Raw genomic sequence first — 15,140 nt, forward strand, 5'->3', positions numbered from 1 at the left:
AGAATTTTGAGACCCTGCTCTCCAAAAAGTTATATGAAAAGTAAACCCCACAAATTGCATTTTGAACCAATCCCAAGATTAACTTAAACGCGTACTATTTTTTTGGAACATTTAAATGGGACGAATGCACAATACTAACACAATCGTGTGACATTAACATACAGAATGACCCATCAGCTACTTCCAAAAATTCATGAATGGTGGTTTGAGAGAGACATCATTTACAATAAAACCTCACAACCCTTTTAAACCCTTAGCACTACGAATGCAACCTTTATGACCGTTTGTAGCGACAATTTTAACCTGAGATTACCTTATCTACCAGCCATTGTCGCTGCCATGAAATAAATCTAGTCATAACATTTGCATTTTCAAAAAGGTGAAGGTGTCCTCTCGCAAATATTTATATTGCTGGCACGCGAATTCCTAATTCGGCTCTGCTAGTTTCCAAGGTCCTCGCGCCTATCATCGGAAAAATTCACCCTGTATAAGGTATTATGGAAATAGACTATAACATTATGTGCCCCTTATCAACAATGGTAAACTCGTTCGTGTAGAAAACCTAAACTTGAGCAGAATAAATAGTGCCTCGAAATTTTTCCTGCGCGGAACTGTACCGGGTGAATTAACGATTGGGCGGAGTCTTGAAGGTAAGATTTTCCGATATCTGTTGTATTATGATAATAGGGTTAAATATCCTCCACGTGTATACATATTTTGAATTATACAGGGCACGTTCACAAATACATTTTTAAATGAAACCCCCTGTATTTGAATGCATTTTTGAATTCTACATGTAAATTGTGGTTAATATACGAAGAATTTGTGTTTTCTTTGTAGGTCCAGCACTAAAGTGTTATAATTTTTGCTAGTTTTCTGGGCGATTTGGATTCTACGCGTCAAAATCTAAAAGAATTGCGGTAATACGTGAAGATCGCTTCCGCAACGTAGGCCTCGCTTCCGCGCATGAAAAGTTATAGATAAAAAACCGTATTATAGCTTACTACAAATTTTTAACTTTTTGGAAAAAAATGGCCCATTTTTGAAGCGTTTTATCTCGAGATAGATGGAACCTACAGAGCTAAGGTTTTGTTCAAATTTTTACGAATTTTATCGTCTTTAAAAGTATGATGAATGAGTTTGCCGTCGAATGCAAATTGCAAACAAAAAACTGAGAAAAGGGTCAAATTTCCGAGGTTTTCGAGCACCATGAAGTTAGCACAGGTTTTTCAAGGTTGCAAACTTGGTTTTAGACTACTGGGATCTACACTAAGAACATTTCAGCAATTCAGAACCTTGCAATTTGCGACCTAACGTGCGTTTTTGCGTGTACAGTGACTGCCCTACTTTGCAATCGAGAATTTTAGCGCACTTAAAATGGTACGTGATGGTTCGCGAAAATCAAGTGAATGTGCTTTCAACGATAGAAAAATTTACGCACAAACAATGTACGAGATCGCTCACGAATTAGTCTTCAAATGATGGCTCTCACACTTCTTTCGCTATTTGAATCTCTCCCGTTGAAAAAACCGAAACGGGCCTACCTTTCTGAACGTAATGCCGTGCCATAACAACCAATAGAAAAGCTGCATTTCGGTTTTTTTAGTTGATGGTCACTGTCAGCTTGCTGGTGACTTTAGAACAGCTGACGGCTCTATTGACCCGAATGTCTTACTCGTCTGACGTAAACATGTGGCGTTGTCACCCAAATGCTACAGGCGGCACACCGCCACTTGTGCCAATTGAGATCGGTACACTTTTTAAAGGTTTTTTGAAATTCCAAGAGTGAAGGAGTATATCAATCAAAAGACGAGGAGGGAACATTTTTAAACGGAATTACAACAGCTGCGTACAGTGAAAGAAGAGGCCTGAGTCACTAGCTTGTGAACCCAACTATTTCAAACTGTTACCATCTCTTTCTCGCTCATGTATTGACATGTGATAGTTGATCTTGATAGGCTTCGGAACGTTGTAGTGCGTGTCGGCTAGGAGTCCCCTTTTGACGTAGCTTGATGCGACGTCTCGGGATGGAAGAACTGGTAACGATGCAGTGAGTTGCTTCATAATCAGGAAATGGCTTTTGACTTTAAAGCAAAGAGTACCCCTTTGCTTTAAAGTTACTGGGGAATCTGGGTTTGATTTCGACCTCGATCTTTCCTCATACGGGGTGTGTGCCCGTTAGACCTACGCCGGAAATATCCTCTTCGGTGACGAAGGACAACTCTGGATCCGCTGTTGATTCTTGACTGTAATGAGGGTTGTGGCGAGCAATATTTCAGTTGCATGCTCCATGCTAGTGGAGAGGTTACTAGCTACTTCCATTCTTTGACGATTTTCAGTAGGGCTCCCGATATGAGCATGCTGTGGTGTTACCGGTTGCAATTTCTACAAGAGTATCTACCAATGATCCTGTGCCGACATTTCGCCAAACTTCTTCTATGCTGAAAGGCGGTGATCTTCCTTGCAGATTGAGCATCTCGTAATGTTAGTGTGGTAAACTCGTGCCCAACGTTTTTCTGCCTGAAATTTGTGGTTGTTGCTTTTTGAAGCTTTATTGTCCTTGGTGAGTTCCAACGATTGGAACCGTGCTTCTAGGAAGCTTAACAAGTTTTTGAATGAAGGTACCTCTTTTGGTGCTTGTAGGGTGTTCTCAAAAGCGGCCAATGTTGCCGCATCCACCTTGTCGTATACGATGTGCATCACCATGGCTCCCCAGAAATCCGTTGGTACACCCATGTTGTTAATTGCGTGGAGGCTATCGGCAATTGTGTCATGGATGGTTTTAAGTCCCTCTGGCACGTTTGGACTCATTTTTGGTAGGATGAAGTTGTTGTTGAGTTGCTTGGATGGCAGTAGACGCTTATTGTGGTAGCGGTTCGTTAGCAGCATCCACGCGTCGTTGTAGTTGGCTTCACATACCGGTAGGTGCTGTAGTAGTTTGCTGGCCTCGCCTTTTAGATTGGTTTTCAAATGTTGCATTTTTTCAATGTTGGTTAACCTCTTGTTGGAGTGCACCTTTTTGTGGAACAGGTCATAGGAGCTGGTTCATGCCTCGTAGTCGCCCCCAAATTGCGGAATCTGTATCCGCTGGAGACGAAGAATGTCGTAGCCCCATTTTCTCGTGAGTGTTTCCCGCAGAGCTCCACCATGATTTGGTGAATTGCATCTCTTACTACTTCGTATTGGGTCGCTAACGTATCAGGTATTTCGCTGATTACCATGATGTCTTCATGGGCGTCTTGGATGGCGTCCCAAAGCTTGGGAATCTCCACCTTTTTTATCTGCCAATAGCCGCTGTGATGTCCAGGTCCTATCCGTGTGTCCTTGACTTAGACTATGAAAGAAAGGGGACCCGTAATAGAGAGCGCGCGCGTGAAGCAAATTGCGATCATACTGCCACCACCAGTGGCGCCCACTCGGGTATTACATTAGGAAATTACAATTTATTTATACTGCCATCATGGTATGATTAACCTGTGCGTACAGTTGTCGGGCATAATATTAGGTTCTTATCTGAATAGAGAGACAAAAAACGCGATAAACGTAAACATACGACTGGACTTTGATCGTTTCAGAAACTGGGTTCGCGATATAAGCGCAATATTATTGAAAGTAAAGGGTTTTTCCGAGGGTTTTTCATTAAGAGCGCTCGAACTTTGAAATGAAATAAAACAACCTGTTTAAGTGATATTACCACAAGTTTTATAATATTTTAAAGGATATTCGATGACATTATTTATGAAAAATAATTTCAGTGAAATGGCCCCCGCGACTCCGCTGTGGACGTTGCATTGTGGTGGACCAATTTTGGACATGTTCGCTTAAACTGGGCTGAATTTCACGAAGAAAGCGAGTTATACTGGTCTTTAGGGCAGCAATTGACTGTGGTTGGTCTGCATAGACTAGGGAACTGAAAACCCAAGTCTCGGCGCAAAATCCGCCAAGTTAACGTCCCAGAAAGACCCATCTCTTGCGCACTCTGCAGAATGGGCTGCCTGGGGTTTTCTCGCACACTATTCCGAACGGCAATAATATTCTCCAACGATCTTGCGTTTCTTTGACGTACAGGAACTGCTTCATCAATCACTGACCCCGTTGTCTAAAATTTTTTATTAAACAACGGATTGTGGACTCTGCAGGATGTCCATGAAAGCCATAAATTGGACGCACCGCACGGAACGTTAGGCGAACGGAGCCCTGATTTCGATAAGCAATTGTAACCATTTCTACGCAGCGTTTTTAAAATACTAATACACAACCTCACTCTTTCGTACATTAATTTGTCATTACTGACCACTACTATATAACATCGTTAAAAAAATTTTGTATTCATTTCACTTCATAAATGACGCTCGGCCTGAAGATGACCAGTTAGGTCGAAATCGATAGCCGCATAAGACAAATACAAAACGTGTCTAAAAAGAATTTCTTTAAACCCCTTCCTCAGTTTCTTGTACTTAAGTAATAAGCTGTTGATACTATAGCAAACCGTTGACGATGACGACTGTAATAATATTGAATTGAGATGTCTTCTCCCCTAACGGGTTTAATCATAACGATCTTCCTTCAGGATATCTTGTGTTTATCGAATGTGGCGGCGATCGATGTGTATTGCTTCGCTTCGAACATCGATCGATGACCTCTCTCTTTTTAAGATCAAATCCTATCTGTCGTACTACATGTAAGTACAAAGGCAACATACACTGTAGTTAAACTACTCCATACAAAGTAATCAGTCGCCTAAGGGCATCCAAACATGTACATATCTGTTACGTCATGTAACTAGATAGTCACGCCGTCACTGGAATATCGCTTGCAGGTTATATCACTTGCTTACTGTAATCGAGAAATTATCAATGAAAAGAAGTATAAAGCAGTATTTTATTGATGCACAAAAATATAGGACAATTGTAAGATTATGAAAATGAAGACCTTAAAAGTGTTTTATTAACTACCATGAAGATTTAATTAAATTTAGCCAAACCAGACAACGTGCCGTTTTTTATCTTGCCTATGAAATGATATTCCTGCTGGACAATGACCACTGCAACTTTTACAGTTGTACGCAAAACAATTCACCACGTTTATATCACACAGTTTTGCACACACAAACTTTATCAGTAATGAAGAAATGTCAAAAAATTCACACTGCCACCGCGCTTTGAGTGCCACCGAAAATATGGCGGTCGTTTCGAAATTCGCGTCAAATTCACGCATGCCGTGGATGCGGTATTACGGGTCCCCTCTCTTTCCTTGTCTAAGGTCCTTGACGAGTCTCGTAAGCCGGTCTAGTTTCATTTGTTGCTACGTAACTGAGGGTTCGTGTGAATCTCCTGGCAACCTTGCCTTGTAATGACGTAATCATGGTATGGCTGTAGTTGCAGAGCCATGATCGAGTTGCGAGTGGCGTTGGTTAAATGTAGTCCATTGCACCCAACTCACTTCTTTTTTTGTGGATGATTTCGTCCCTAGCTTCCGGAGATGCTCGTCGAACTTTTGCACGGCTTCTGCGAGCTTGCGCCGTAGTTAGCTTCTCCATTACCATATTTGTTGAATTTTCCTGGACACTTTAAATCACCGGGCCGGAACCGGAACAAGGATCAAATATAGCGTTAGGGTCATAAATCCTAGCGCTCCCAAGCGAATCTTACACAAGGTAAAATATCGGTCGAGGATTATCTTGAATCTCGACTACTCGGTACTTCCCTTGACCATTGCGAATTGATAATGTTTTATTGCAGATTCTTATATTTATATCATAGGCATTACTTTCTTAACCTAGTCTACCTCTATTGTTATTGAGGAAATGCTGACGCCTCGTCCTTGTCATAGAGGAATTGTATTTCCTCTATGTCCTTGCGAAGACTGCATACTGTTGTTTTGAACAGGTTGCCTTTTGCCTCCTAGTGTTGTAACTGTTCCGGGTTTGCCAGCATTTCCTTATTTATACTGCTAAACTTAACTGATATTCTTCCTGATTAAATTACTGAATTCTGGCGGACGTGGGGATCTGTTCTAAATGAGCAGCTTTAAAAATTCAATGAGAAAGAAAATGGATACTATTCAAAAGGAGTGGTCTCTGACCCCACCAACCTTGCTACATAATTAACTTTTACAAGAACTGGTATCGATAGATACTTACCCGTTGAATGCGTTATAGTTTTCATTTGATTATCATAAAATTATCATTAAAATTCAAGTTACAAAGTGCATCTAAAGATTGACGAAGTACGACTATTCGTAGCCGACACGTTGTGGACGCACCATGTATCGCCAACTCAATAAAGTGCTGCAAAAAGTTGCAGAAATCGAACTGAATGAAACTTCATCCCGAATTGCAAGTGATTTTGACCACATTCGACAGTGGATGGAAAAACAACCCCATTTAAATTTTGAAATAGGTAACTCATTTGCCTGCTCATTTGCTTAATGAACTGTGTGTTCAAATTACATTTTTAGAGGATCAGATGCTGTTGTCCTTCCTTCGCTGTAGCAAGTTCAGCTTGGAGCGTACAAAAGAAAGGATCGACTGTTACTACACCATGCGGACACTCTCACCTGAAATATACACAAATAGGGATCCTCTCCTGCCAGAAATACAACTTATACTAGATACGGGGTAAAATTTCGAGAGAATAACAATTATGTAATTTCAAGTTTCAGCGTACTTCTTCCGTTACCTAAACCATTGAGTGACGACGGGCCCAGATTACTTTTATTTACTTACGGAAGCAAACTCAACCCGGAAACCATGACCGTGTCCAATGTTATAAAGACAATGTATATGATAGTGGACATTCTAGTGAAGGAAGACGATCGATGTGTTATTGGCGGAATAAATACCTGGTCAACTGTGAAAAACCTTCCTGCAAAATACGTTTTTCATTTAACGGCGCCTCTGATTAAAAAATACATAACCATCGCTCAGAACGGAACTCCCATACGACTTAAGGGTATGTACGCTACCGAATGTCCTCCGATATTCCAATACGTCTACGAAGTTTGCAAACTGTTTTTCACTAAAAAATTGAGCGACAGGGTGCGTAGTGTGCCGTTTGATGCATTTTGGTAGCCTAAACGCTGTTTCAGATGTCCATTTATGCGCAAACTGACTGCAAGGAGTTTTACGAGAAAATACCCAAGCACTTAATGCCCGAGGAGTACGGGGGCAGCAATGGATCCGTGAAGCAATTAACAGGTTTAAACCATTGTTCCCAAAAATGAATATTTCTCTCTATTCCATCTTAGTTGAATGGAAGAGGAAGGTGGAAAGTTATCGAGATTGGCTTATGAAAGACGAAGAAAGGAAATCTAACGAGGACTTACGTCTGGGCAGTCCGAGGACCAGTTCTGATGTATTTGGGATGGAAGGATCATTCAGAAAACTAGATATTGATTAATTCGCTCAAATGGAAATAAAATCCAGTACTACACAAACCATTTCTCTATTATTTCATACCGATAAATTATTAACAGTTCTCGCAACAACCACCTACTGTACTAAGCGTAAAGGACGCAAACTTGATTATTAAAAATAGAAAGTACTCGAAGGGATTGCGATTTACCGAGTTGATCATCTCTCGCGTTTTTTTTTACTATCCATCATCAATTTGTTCTTATAACAGATTGAAAGCAATAAAATTTACTCAATGGAAAGTAACAATTATAATGGTTGTTTAGTGGGTTTACTTTGGGACTGATATAGATGATGTTGTTTGAGCGAAGGCACGCATATTTAATTATCATAACAAATCAGATAGCATTATCGACCTACGTGACAATCTGAGTTATTTTTAGAACAGAGTTAATTAGCTTTAGTCATGTTCAGTGTAGCAAAATTGTAATGATATCATGCAAGTCCCAAGACCAATGTCTCTATATCTCGAAAAGGGGCTTCGGAATATTTTGAAAATTTTACAGTTCAGATTCCAATAGGCGGAATCTAAAACATTTTCAAGCTGGTTACCGGAAGTTGATGCCAGCATGATTAATGGAACATCCTATATACCATCTCAATTTTAGATTCTACCTATACATGATATTTTTGATGTCAAGAATAAACTTTTTGGTCGAATCATAATTTCCAATTTCTTGGTTATGTGTTAAGATGTTTCCCACATGACGCAGTCGACTTAGTTAATTAACCCACAAGCGAAAGTGAATAAATTTATTGCTGTTTCTCCGTCAAAATCACACAATGAAGGAAATCCAAAGGTCAGCGGCTAACCAGGCACCCAACCCGGAGGTGATTCTTCCTCAATTGTTGCAAGTTGTGGATCTACACCCAGGTCCTTAATCAGCAAAAAGCTTCCTATAGAACTGCATCAACCCCAATTCACGTCCCAGCAGTGAAGTCTCTTACTCTTCCAAGGTTTGCCTCGCCGGATAATTTGACAATTCCGCGGTTCCTGGATTGGAAGCTCCGTTGAAAAGGCTACTTCCGTACCCAGCAACTCCCCCAACAGCTCCTAGACACTCAATATGGAATCCTTCGATCGGCCCTTGATTCTGAATGGACAATGCTGTGGAGTAGCTCTCGCCTTAGCATTACAAGTTCTACCCAAATGGATGACATTCTCGAGAAAATGGAAGCATTTATTTATGTGTATCTCCACATAAAAACACATTATAAACACATGTCAATGTTTTGAAGTCTTATCGGACGAAACGTCAACCAATTTGTAAATAGGATGTATTAAAAACTCGATACTCGCTCCTTTTTCTTTTCTCGTTAACTGAATTTTCTTCAACTGACACCAACTATTTGCATCTTTCAGAACTTTCACATAATTTGGAAAGAATCTCTTAGTAACCTCGCCAAGACCCTCAAGAGCGGTATTGAAAAACGTCCCTGATCTCTGTGAAATATTTCAAGAATCCTCTATGAACCATTAAATATTCCACTAAGTATAATATGTTTCCTGATATTTTTGCTAAAAAAGCTGGACTGCGGTACAAAGGGTCCCTGGTTCGGTCCGGGTTTGGGCATGGATATTTGTAAATGTATAGTGGGTTGGGTTGGTAGAGCAGCCTTGGATGAAAGCCCGCCCACTCAAAAATGAAGGCAAAAAAAAAAATAATAAAGTAGATTGTTTGCAGATGTTTACCTGAATCAGTAAAATTCTAAAGAATTCTCCAAAACCTTGAAAAACCTTTAATAATCTCCAGAATATCTTCTTGAGGAGTCTGTGAAGAATCTCTCACGACGTTGTTGCAAGTAGAGGGGGTTTCAGCCAAGACTGCTCTACCAATCAACCCAGTATAGATTTACAAATTTCCATACCCATACCCGGATTCGAACCAGGAACCCTTCGACTTGAGCAAAATTAGCAACAAAAATGTTAGATTAGAAATTCATTTGAGTAATTGTTACATCTTCATTCGAATTAATTGGTTTCTACGCCTTCTCATTAACTTAGAGGTAAATGCGTTTGGACGGATGTTGTATGTAGTATTTTTAGAGGGCTTTCCTTTCGACCGGGTACCTCCCGCTGAACAATACCAGCCCAAATCGAGGGTGTTAAAACTATCAGGGTGGTTCTGTGCGAAGATATCAATTTAATTAGGCGAAATACCTGTGTCGACCTTAACAGGGAGATAACGACCACGTTGAAGTAATTGTATTGATTGCACCGACCATCAGAGCACTTGGGCAATTAAATAAACATCCAATTAACTGGATCAAGTTTGTTTTGAGTTTTTATTAATTGAATGAACCAGTATTTCTTTTGGTACCTAAATTGTTTTTACTGTTATTACTGCCCTTCATTTCATACGGTGACAGTTAAGATAGAAATTTAGTGGCACTTAACCCTACTGGCCAGTGTAACGAAGGACCGAAGATCATATGCCGAAAACGAACTACCGCTGTGGAGATTCTCACGCTTTTGTTTTGTTTCCTAACCCTGAGCTATCAACCGGACTCTGATAGGAGATGACCTAAGCTTCTAAAACTATACAAATCCAGATTCGGAAGATCTACTACTGCCTAGTAGACATAGACATTCAAGAATTAAACTATTATATAAAGCTTTTATTTTTCATTTGCCTATTATATGCCAATTATATCTGTCATATGAGATATATAAAGCAGTCTATGACGCCAGAGGGCATAATGAGAGGGCATAATGAGATGACAATCCATTATGCCCTCTCATTATGCCCTCAAACTGCCTGTCAAATATGTTGATGGAGTTATGTCATAAAAAAGATGCTACTTACATTACATTTGTATATTGGAAATGCATTATTTGGAACGATGAAAAATAAAATGTTGTATGCACCTCAGGCATTACTCGATATTTAACCCTCGGGCGACTTACAATCCCTCGGGCCAGAGGCCCTCGGGCTCTGTCGCCCTCGGCATAAATATCGCCTTAATGCCCTTGATACATAAATAACTATTTCGATACCTTTTATATTCTTCCCGATAATCGACGGTTTCCAAACTTATTAACGACCCTTTGTATGTATTCAGGCTCAGAAAAATGACTGGGCCATCAAAACAGCTTGGATTTATTTGATTCTAGCTCCAAGTGATGATAAGCCAATTTGATTTGAAGTTCATTGTGAAGAAATGCAAATAACTGAATCCATGGATAAACCATCTGTAGTATTGTATAATAATTAGTTAATACTTCATCTTACAGCATTTTAGGGTTTTGGTTTAACGTAACGCTATCACACACCGCTAAGTATCCGTTGGTGGAAATATGGCAACCTTATCTATTACTTTAAATATCTACACCTAATTAATAATTAATTAATAGTGGTGTAGTGATATCTGAAATTCCACATACTGGTGTAACAACCGACATAATTAATGTAATTTGAATGCGAGTGACTTTTTCAGCAAAATTTAGTCCACCAGGCAAGAATTACGCATAGATAGGAGAAATTAGTCACCTTCTGCAACCATTCTTTACACCAAAAGGTGAGCATTTTATGTCCAATTATACCTTTTTACATTATCCAAGAAAAAACTTCACTCAGGGTTTGCGGTTTTGTTTTATGGGATAATTACGTTAAGATTGAGTGTAAATTTTACTGCATTTACCGCGATCAATGTGTATAATATAGTACCCTTCTGGGATAAACAAGCCTTACAAACCGACGCTCGAGTTCGAAATAATTTTTCCATAGAGCATTGTTTGCCTACAATATTTTAGCAGCAATTTTTATTTTACTTGAAGCTAATGTACCTAAATAACTGACGCAATCTAAAATAATTAAAACATATAATTCTGACGCACATACGTAGGAAAAAACTCCCTTAATGCACAAAACGGAACATTGTTTTTTTCTTTTAGATGGGAATAAAGAATAAATATCAGGTATTCACGTAACACATTCACAATAGTTAAGTAATTAGTAAACAAAATTAATTCTCCCCTTGAACTACATTTGTATTTTTGCGTTAAGTAATGAACATTTCTTAGAAATTGGTGCTAATCTCCCACAATTATTTGCAAGAATCATCACTTAGTGGTAGTAGAACCCATTCGATAGACGTCCGTCCACAGTGTCAAGCATGACGCGACAATTGTCCAAGGAACTGAAATTAATAGCTGTAAGTGAACTTAACGAAGTTCCCAATCGAACAAAGAGCGATATCGAATATCTACGAAAATGGATGAAGAAGCAACCGCATCTTGACATTGAGACTGGTAACAAGTCGAGTAATGCTGTACAAAAAAACCTTAATCACTTTTTAGATGACCAGTTTCTGTTGTCATTTCTTCGTTGCAGTAAATTCAGTTTAGAACGTGCAAAAGAAAAGATCGACACCTTTCTCACGGTGAGGGCGCTTGTACCGGAAGCGTTTAGTGAAAGAGATCCATTTCTACCAGAAATACAAGCGATATTAAACGCGGGGTACGTTTTATTTATGATTTTTAATTTCTAAACCGAAGTCTGTAGTGTGATACTTCCACTACCGAAACCATCAGAAGACCACAGTTGCAGAATAATTATGTATACTTACGGCGACAATCTTGATCCGGACACTATGCCGCTTATTAACATTTTCAAAGTGTCCCAAATGATAATGGATATCTTGCTAATGGAGGACGATCATTGCGTTGTTGGGGGAATGAAGAATTGGTCCAATTGTAAAAATGCACCTATTAAGTATCTCGCGCAGTTAACGCCCTTGGTGGCCAAAGAAACTACGTCACTATTAGAGCACGTGTATCCATTTAGGGTTAACAATGTTTGCATCACAAACTGCCCACCGTTTGTTGATTCCGCATTGCGCATTGCCAGAAGGTTGTTCTCTAAGAAAACGAGTGAAAGGGTTAGTATATACCTACGTACCGGCTTATAGCTCAATTTAAACACTTTCCAGATGACAATTGCTAGCGAAAACAGTTTCAAAGATCTATACGACAAAATACCCCAACATCTGCTACCGGAAGAATTTGGTGGCAGCAATGGATCCATAGAGGAGTTGACTGGTTAGTTTCTCCGTTTTGCAACGCATGTATAAGTGTATCTTCTCGTAGCTACCTGGAAAAAGAAAGTAGAAGACTATAGGCAATTTTTCCTCCACGATCACTGGAGGGCGAATATGAAGAATAAACCCATGAAACCCAAAATGATATCAAACGTGTTTGGAACAGAGGGATCCTTCAGACAATTAGAGATTGACTAACACTGAATTTAAATACAAAGGTAATGGTTAATTTTTGTATGTATTTATAGCTCCTTAATAAATTATTTATTTGATTGTTATATGTATATGGGATGTGTTTCAGTACAATTGACAATAAAGCCAGCAATATGATTATTACGTCTAGTCACCTTTTATCTCCCATGATCTCAACTAGCATTTATAGAATATTTTAATAAAGACCAATGAGTGGCCGCTGTGAGGCAGTCGCGGGGCTCCATATTTTTTCGCCGATTGCCTTGATTTCACTACGTCCAAAATGGAATAAGGTGACCATAACAGATGGAAAGTGAACCAGAAGTTGGAAACACAATCGATGTTGCAACTGTAAACGGTTTCCTTGTGAGGGTGACTGCAGGGTGGCACCATATTTGTTCGGTATATCAGCGAGACACATTCAGAAATTGCAAGGACTCGAAGAAGGGAGGCATTCGAATAACCCGAATGACTTTCTGACTTTTCTGACACATTGGCAAAGTAAAGGTGGGCAGGGTGAATAATGACTCGTGCCCTAGCCAAAACGAAGTAAATATAGTAATAGTAAACCAGATAGGCTCGATAGTAAACTTTAAAAGAGAAGGGAGAATACCAAAAGTGGAAACAAGGCAGACTAAGATATCCTTGTTCTGGCCTCGATAAGCTAAAGAAGTAAAATAACTGACAGGGTAAAACATATACCAGAATGTTGTTACAATCGAAGGTGTATGTAATAAAACGTTATACAGGGTGACAATTTGAAAACTTACCACCCCCCATATCTTAGTAAATAAACGAGATATTTAAAAAAATCAAAATCCGTTTCGGTAATTCGGAGGGGGAATCACAATGACATAGTTGGCGGCGCACCCCCTCCAACCCCCTGCGCCCCAGCCACCCCAACTTTTAAATCTTAAATAGTGACCGCCCATGTGTGATACGTCGTTGGAAAGCTCTGAAAAAATGCTTTCCAACCATACCAAATAGCATTACATTTAGGTTAGTAATTATCGTGCAAATCAAAAAATAAGCATGGAAAATCGTATTTAACTTGAACTTCCAAAGCCGACTTGACAGCAACTCATTTTTGATCGCCAGTTATAATCTATTCTCAAACTCTTGTCGAACCTTTTCAAATGTTGGTTTTGCAATATTTCGACATTCTTGAATTATTCTCTGTCTTTGTTCGTCTATGTTCGCCGGTTGCGTTTTAAATACGACAGATTTCAAATGTATCATATTAGTTTATTTTTTGATTTGCACGATAATTACTAACCTAAATGTAATGCTATTTGGTATGGTTGTAAAGCATTTTTTCAGAGCTTTCCAACGACGTATCACACATGGGGGGTCACTATTTAAAATTTAAAAATTGGGATGGCTGGGGCGCAGGGGGTTGGAGGGGGTGCGTCGCCAACTATGTCATTATGATTCCCCCTCCGAATTACCGAAACGGATTTTGATTTTTTTAAATATCTCGTTTATTTACTAAGATATGGGGGGTGGTAAGTTTTCAAATTGTCACCCTGTATAAAGAAGTCGTGGAAAATAAAAAAAATTACCTTTGAACTGTGGTTGTTACGACCTTTGGAGCTCAGAAGGGCGCTTTTCTGCCTTATCTGCAACAGATCCAAACACAAACAAACAAAAAAGAGGAACAGTGAATAGCGCGAGACATAAAGTGCTGGTTCAACCATGAAAATTTCTCAGGAAAATAACATGCACAAATTATTTTCTTATCTTCTCTACTGTTAAGCTACTTAACCCCTATTATTAAGTAGTCAGGTGTGGTCAGTCCCTGGGGCTTCTCACAACCCTGAGTACTTGTGTTGGTAAAGTTCCCTTTGTTACCTTTAGCAAGTCATGGTCGAGTTTGATTTCTCGAAACTCCTGCATCGGCAAATGGCGGTCAACCTTTAGACAGAAAAGCCTGGAATAAGACGTTGTCCAAATGTCGTCCACGGCGCGCCTCAGGCGTGGACGCACGTGAAAATGTGCTACTGATGTCAATATAGTTACCTTTAGGATTCAATAGCCGGTACCATCTAGAACTCCTGGTGCACAATCATTAAAGCTTTTATTTATGAATAATATTGTCCTATCGCGTTGTAGTATCGCCGCTTTCCGTCGTCTTACCGTTTGTTGTTGATAGTATCGTTATATATTTGATCTAGCAGTTTAGTACATGGTTATAATTACAAAGTATTGAAGTGAATTTCATGCTACAGCGCTTTTTAATATTGTATAGTCACGTAAAACTCTTAGACGTGCACCTGAAAATTCTTAACATATTAACGTATTGCAGTTCGATCTGTTTTTATTTTTTCATGTAGAACAGACCTACTTTTTTGCTGACTGCTCAAGATGTTAATTTATACCAGACTATAACAGGACGGATTAGTGTCACGAATAACAAGGAAATGCACACTAAGACGGAAATGTGTAGACTACTAGGAAGCAAAACGCCAAATCATCAGCATTTCTTGCATATTAA

General features: G+C 39.4%; 2 protein-coding genes across 4 annotated transcripts; both read left to right on the plus strand.

Moving 5' to 3' along the window:
• The first annotated feature begins 6,203 nt into the window (after positions 1-6,203).
• Positions 6,204-7,452, plus strand: LOC116171112 (retinol-binding protein pinta-like). The gene is made up of 5 exons (XM_031487792.1): positions 6,204-6,401; positions 6,460-6,619; positions 6,664-7,039; positions 7,090-7,198; positions 7,249-7,452. The coding sequence occupies exons 1-5, from the start codon at positions 6,266-6,268 to the stop codon at positions 7,398-7,400; spliced, it is 933 nt and encodes a 310-aa protein (XP_031343652.1). The 5' UTR covers positions 6,204-6,265; the 3' UTR covers positions 7,401-7,452.
• A 3,348-nt stretch (positions 7,453-10,800) lies between these two features.
• LOC116171113 (retinol-binding protein pinta-like) lies at positions 10,801-12,790 on the plus strand. 3 transcript variants are annotated; one of them, XM_031487794.1, is made up of 6 exons: positions 10,801-10,933; positions 11,439-11,666; positions 11,715-11,874; positions 11,920-12,295; positions 12,347-12,455; positions 12,504-12,790. In XM_031487794.1, exons 2-6 carry the CDS (start codon positions 11,531-11,533, stop codon positions 12,650-12,652), a joined length of 930 nt encoding a protein of 309 aa, XP_031343654.1. In that variant the 5' UTR covers positions 10,801-10,933; positions 11,439-11,530; the 3' UTR covers positions 12,653-12,790. The 3 variants fall into 3 exon arrangements, with proteins under 3 accessions (XP_031343654.1, XP_031343656.1, XP_031343655.1); XM_031487796.1 differs by having other exon boundaries at positions 10,804-10,933; positions 11,473-11,666; XM_031487795.1 differs by lacking the exon at positions 10,801-10,933 and adding an exon at positions 10,986-11,333.
• Positions 12,791-15,140: the final 2,350 nt, after the last annotated feature.

This window comes from Photinus pyralis, unplaced genomic scaffold (genome assembly GCF_008802855.1).
Source record: "Photinus pyralis isolate 1611_PpyrPB1 unplaced genomic scaffold, Ppyr1.3 Ppyr1.4_LG5, whole genome shotgun sequence".
Classification (NCBI taxonomy): Eukaryota; Metazoa; Arthropoda; class Insecta; order Coleoptera; family Lampyridae; genus Photinus; species Photinus pyralis.

Coding starts and splice junctions, on each gene's coding strand:
- LOC116171112 (XM_031487792.1), top strand. CDS start 6,266: ATGTATCGCCAACTCAATAAAGTGCTGCAAAAAGTTGCAGAAATCGAA. Junction 7,040..7,089: donor CTAAAAAATTGAGCGACAGG/GTGCGTAGTGTG, acceptor ACGCTGTTTCAG/ATGTCCATTTATGCGCAAAC. Junction 7,199..7,248: donor ATCCGTGAAGCAATTAACAG/GTTTAAACCATT, acceptor ATTCCATCTTAG/TTGAATGGAAGAGGAAGGTG.
- LOC116171113 (XM_031487794.1), top strand. CDS start 11,531: ATGACGCGACAATTGTCCAAGGAACTGAAATTAATAGCTGTAAGTGAA. Junction 12,296..12,346: donor CTAAGAAAACGAGTGAAAGG/GTTAGTATATAC, acceptor AACACTTTCCAG/ATGACAATTGCTAGCGAAAA. Junction 12,456..12,503: donor ATCCATAGAGGAGTTGACTG/GTTAGTTTCTCC, acceptor ATCTTCTCGTAG/CTACCTGGAAAAAGAAAGTA.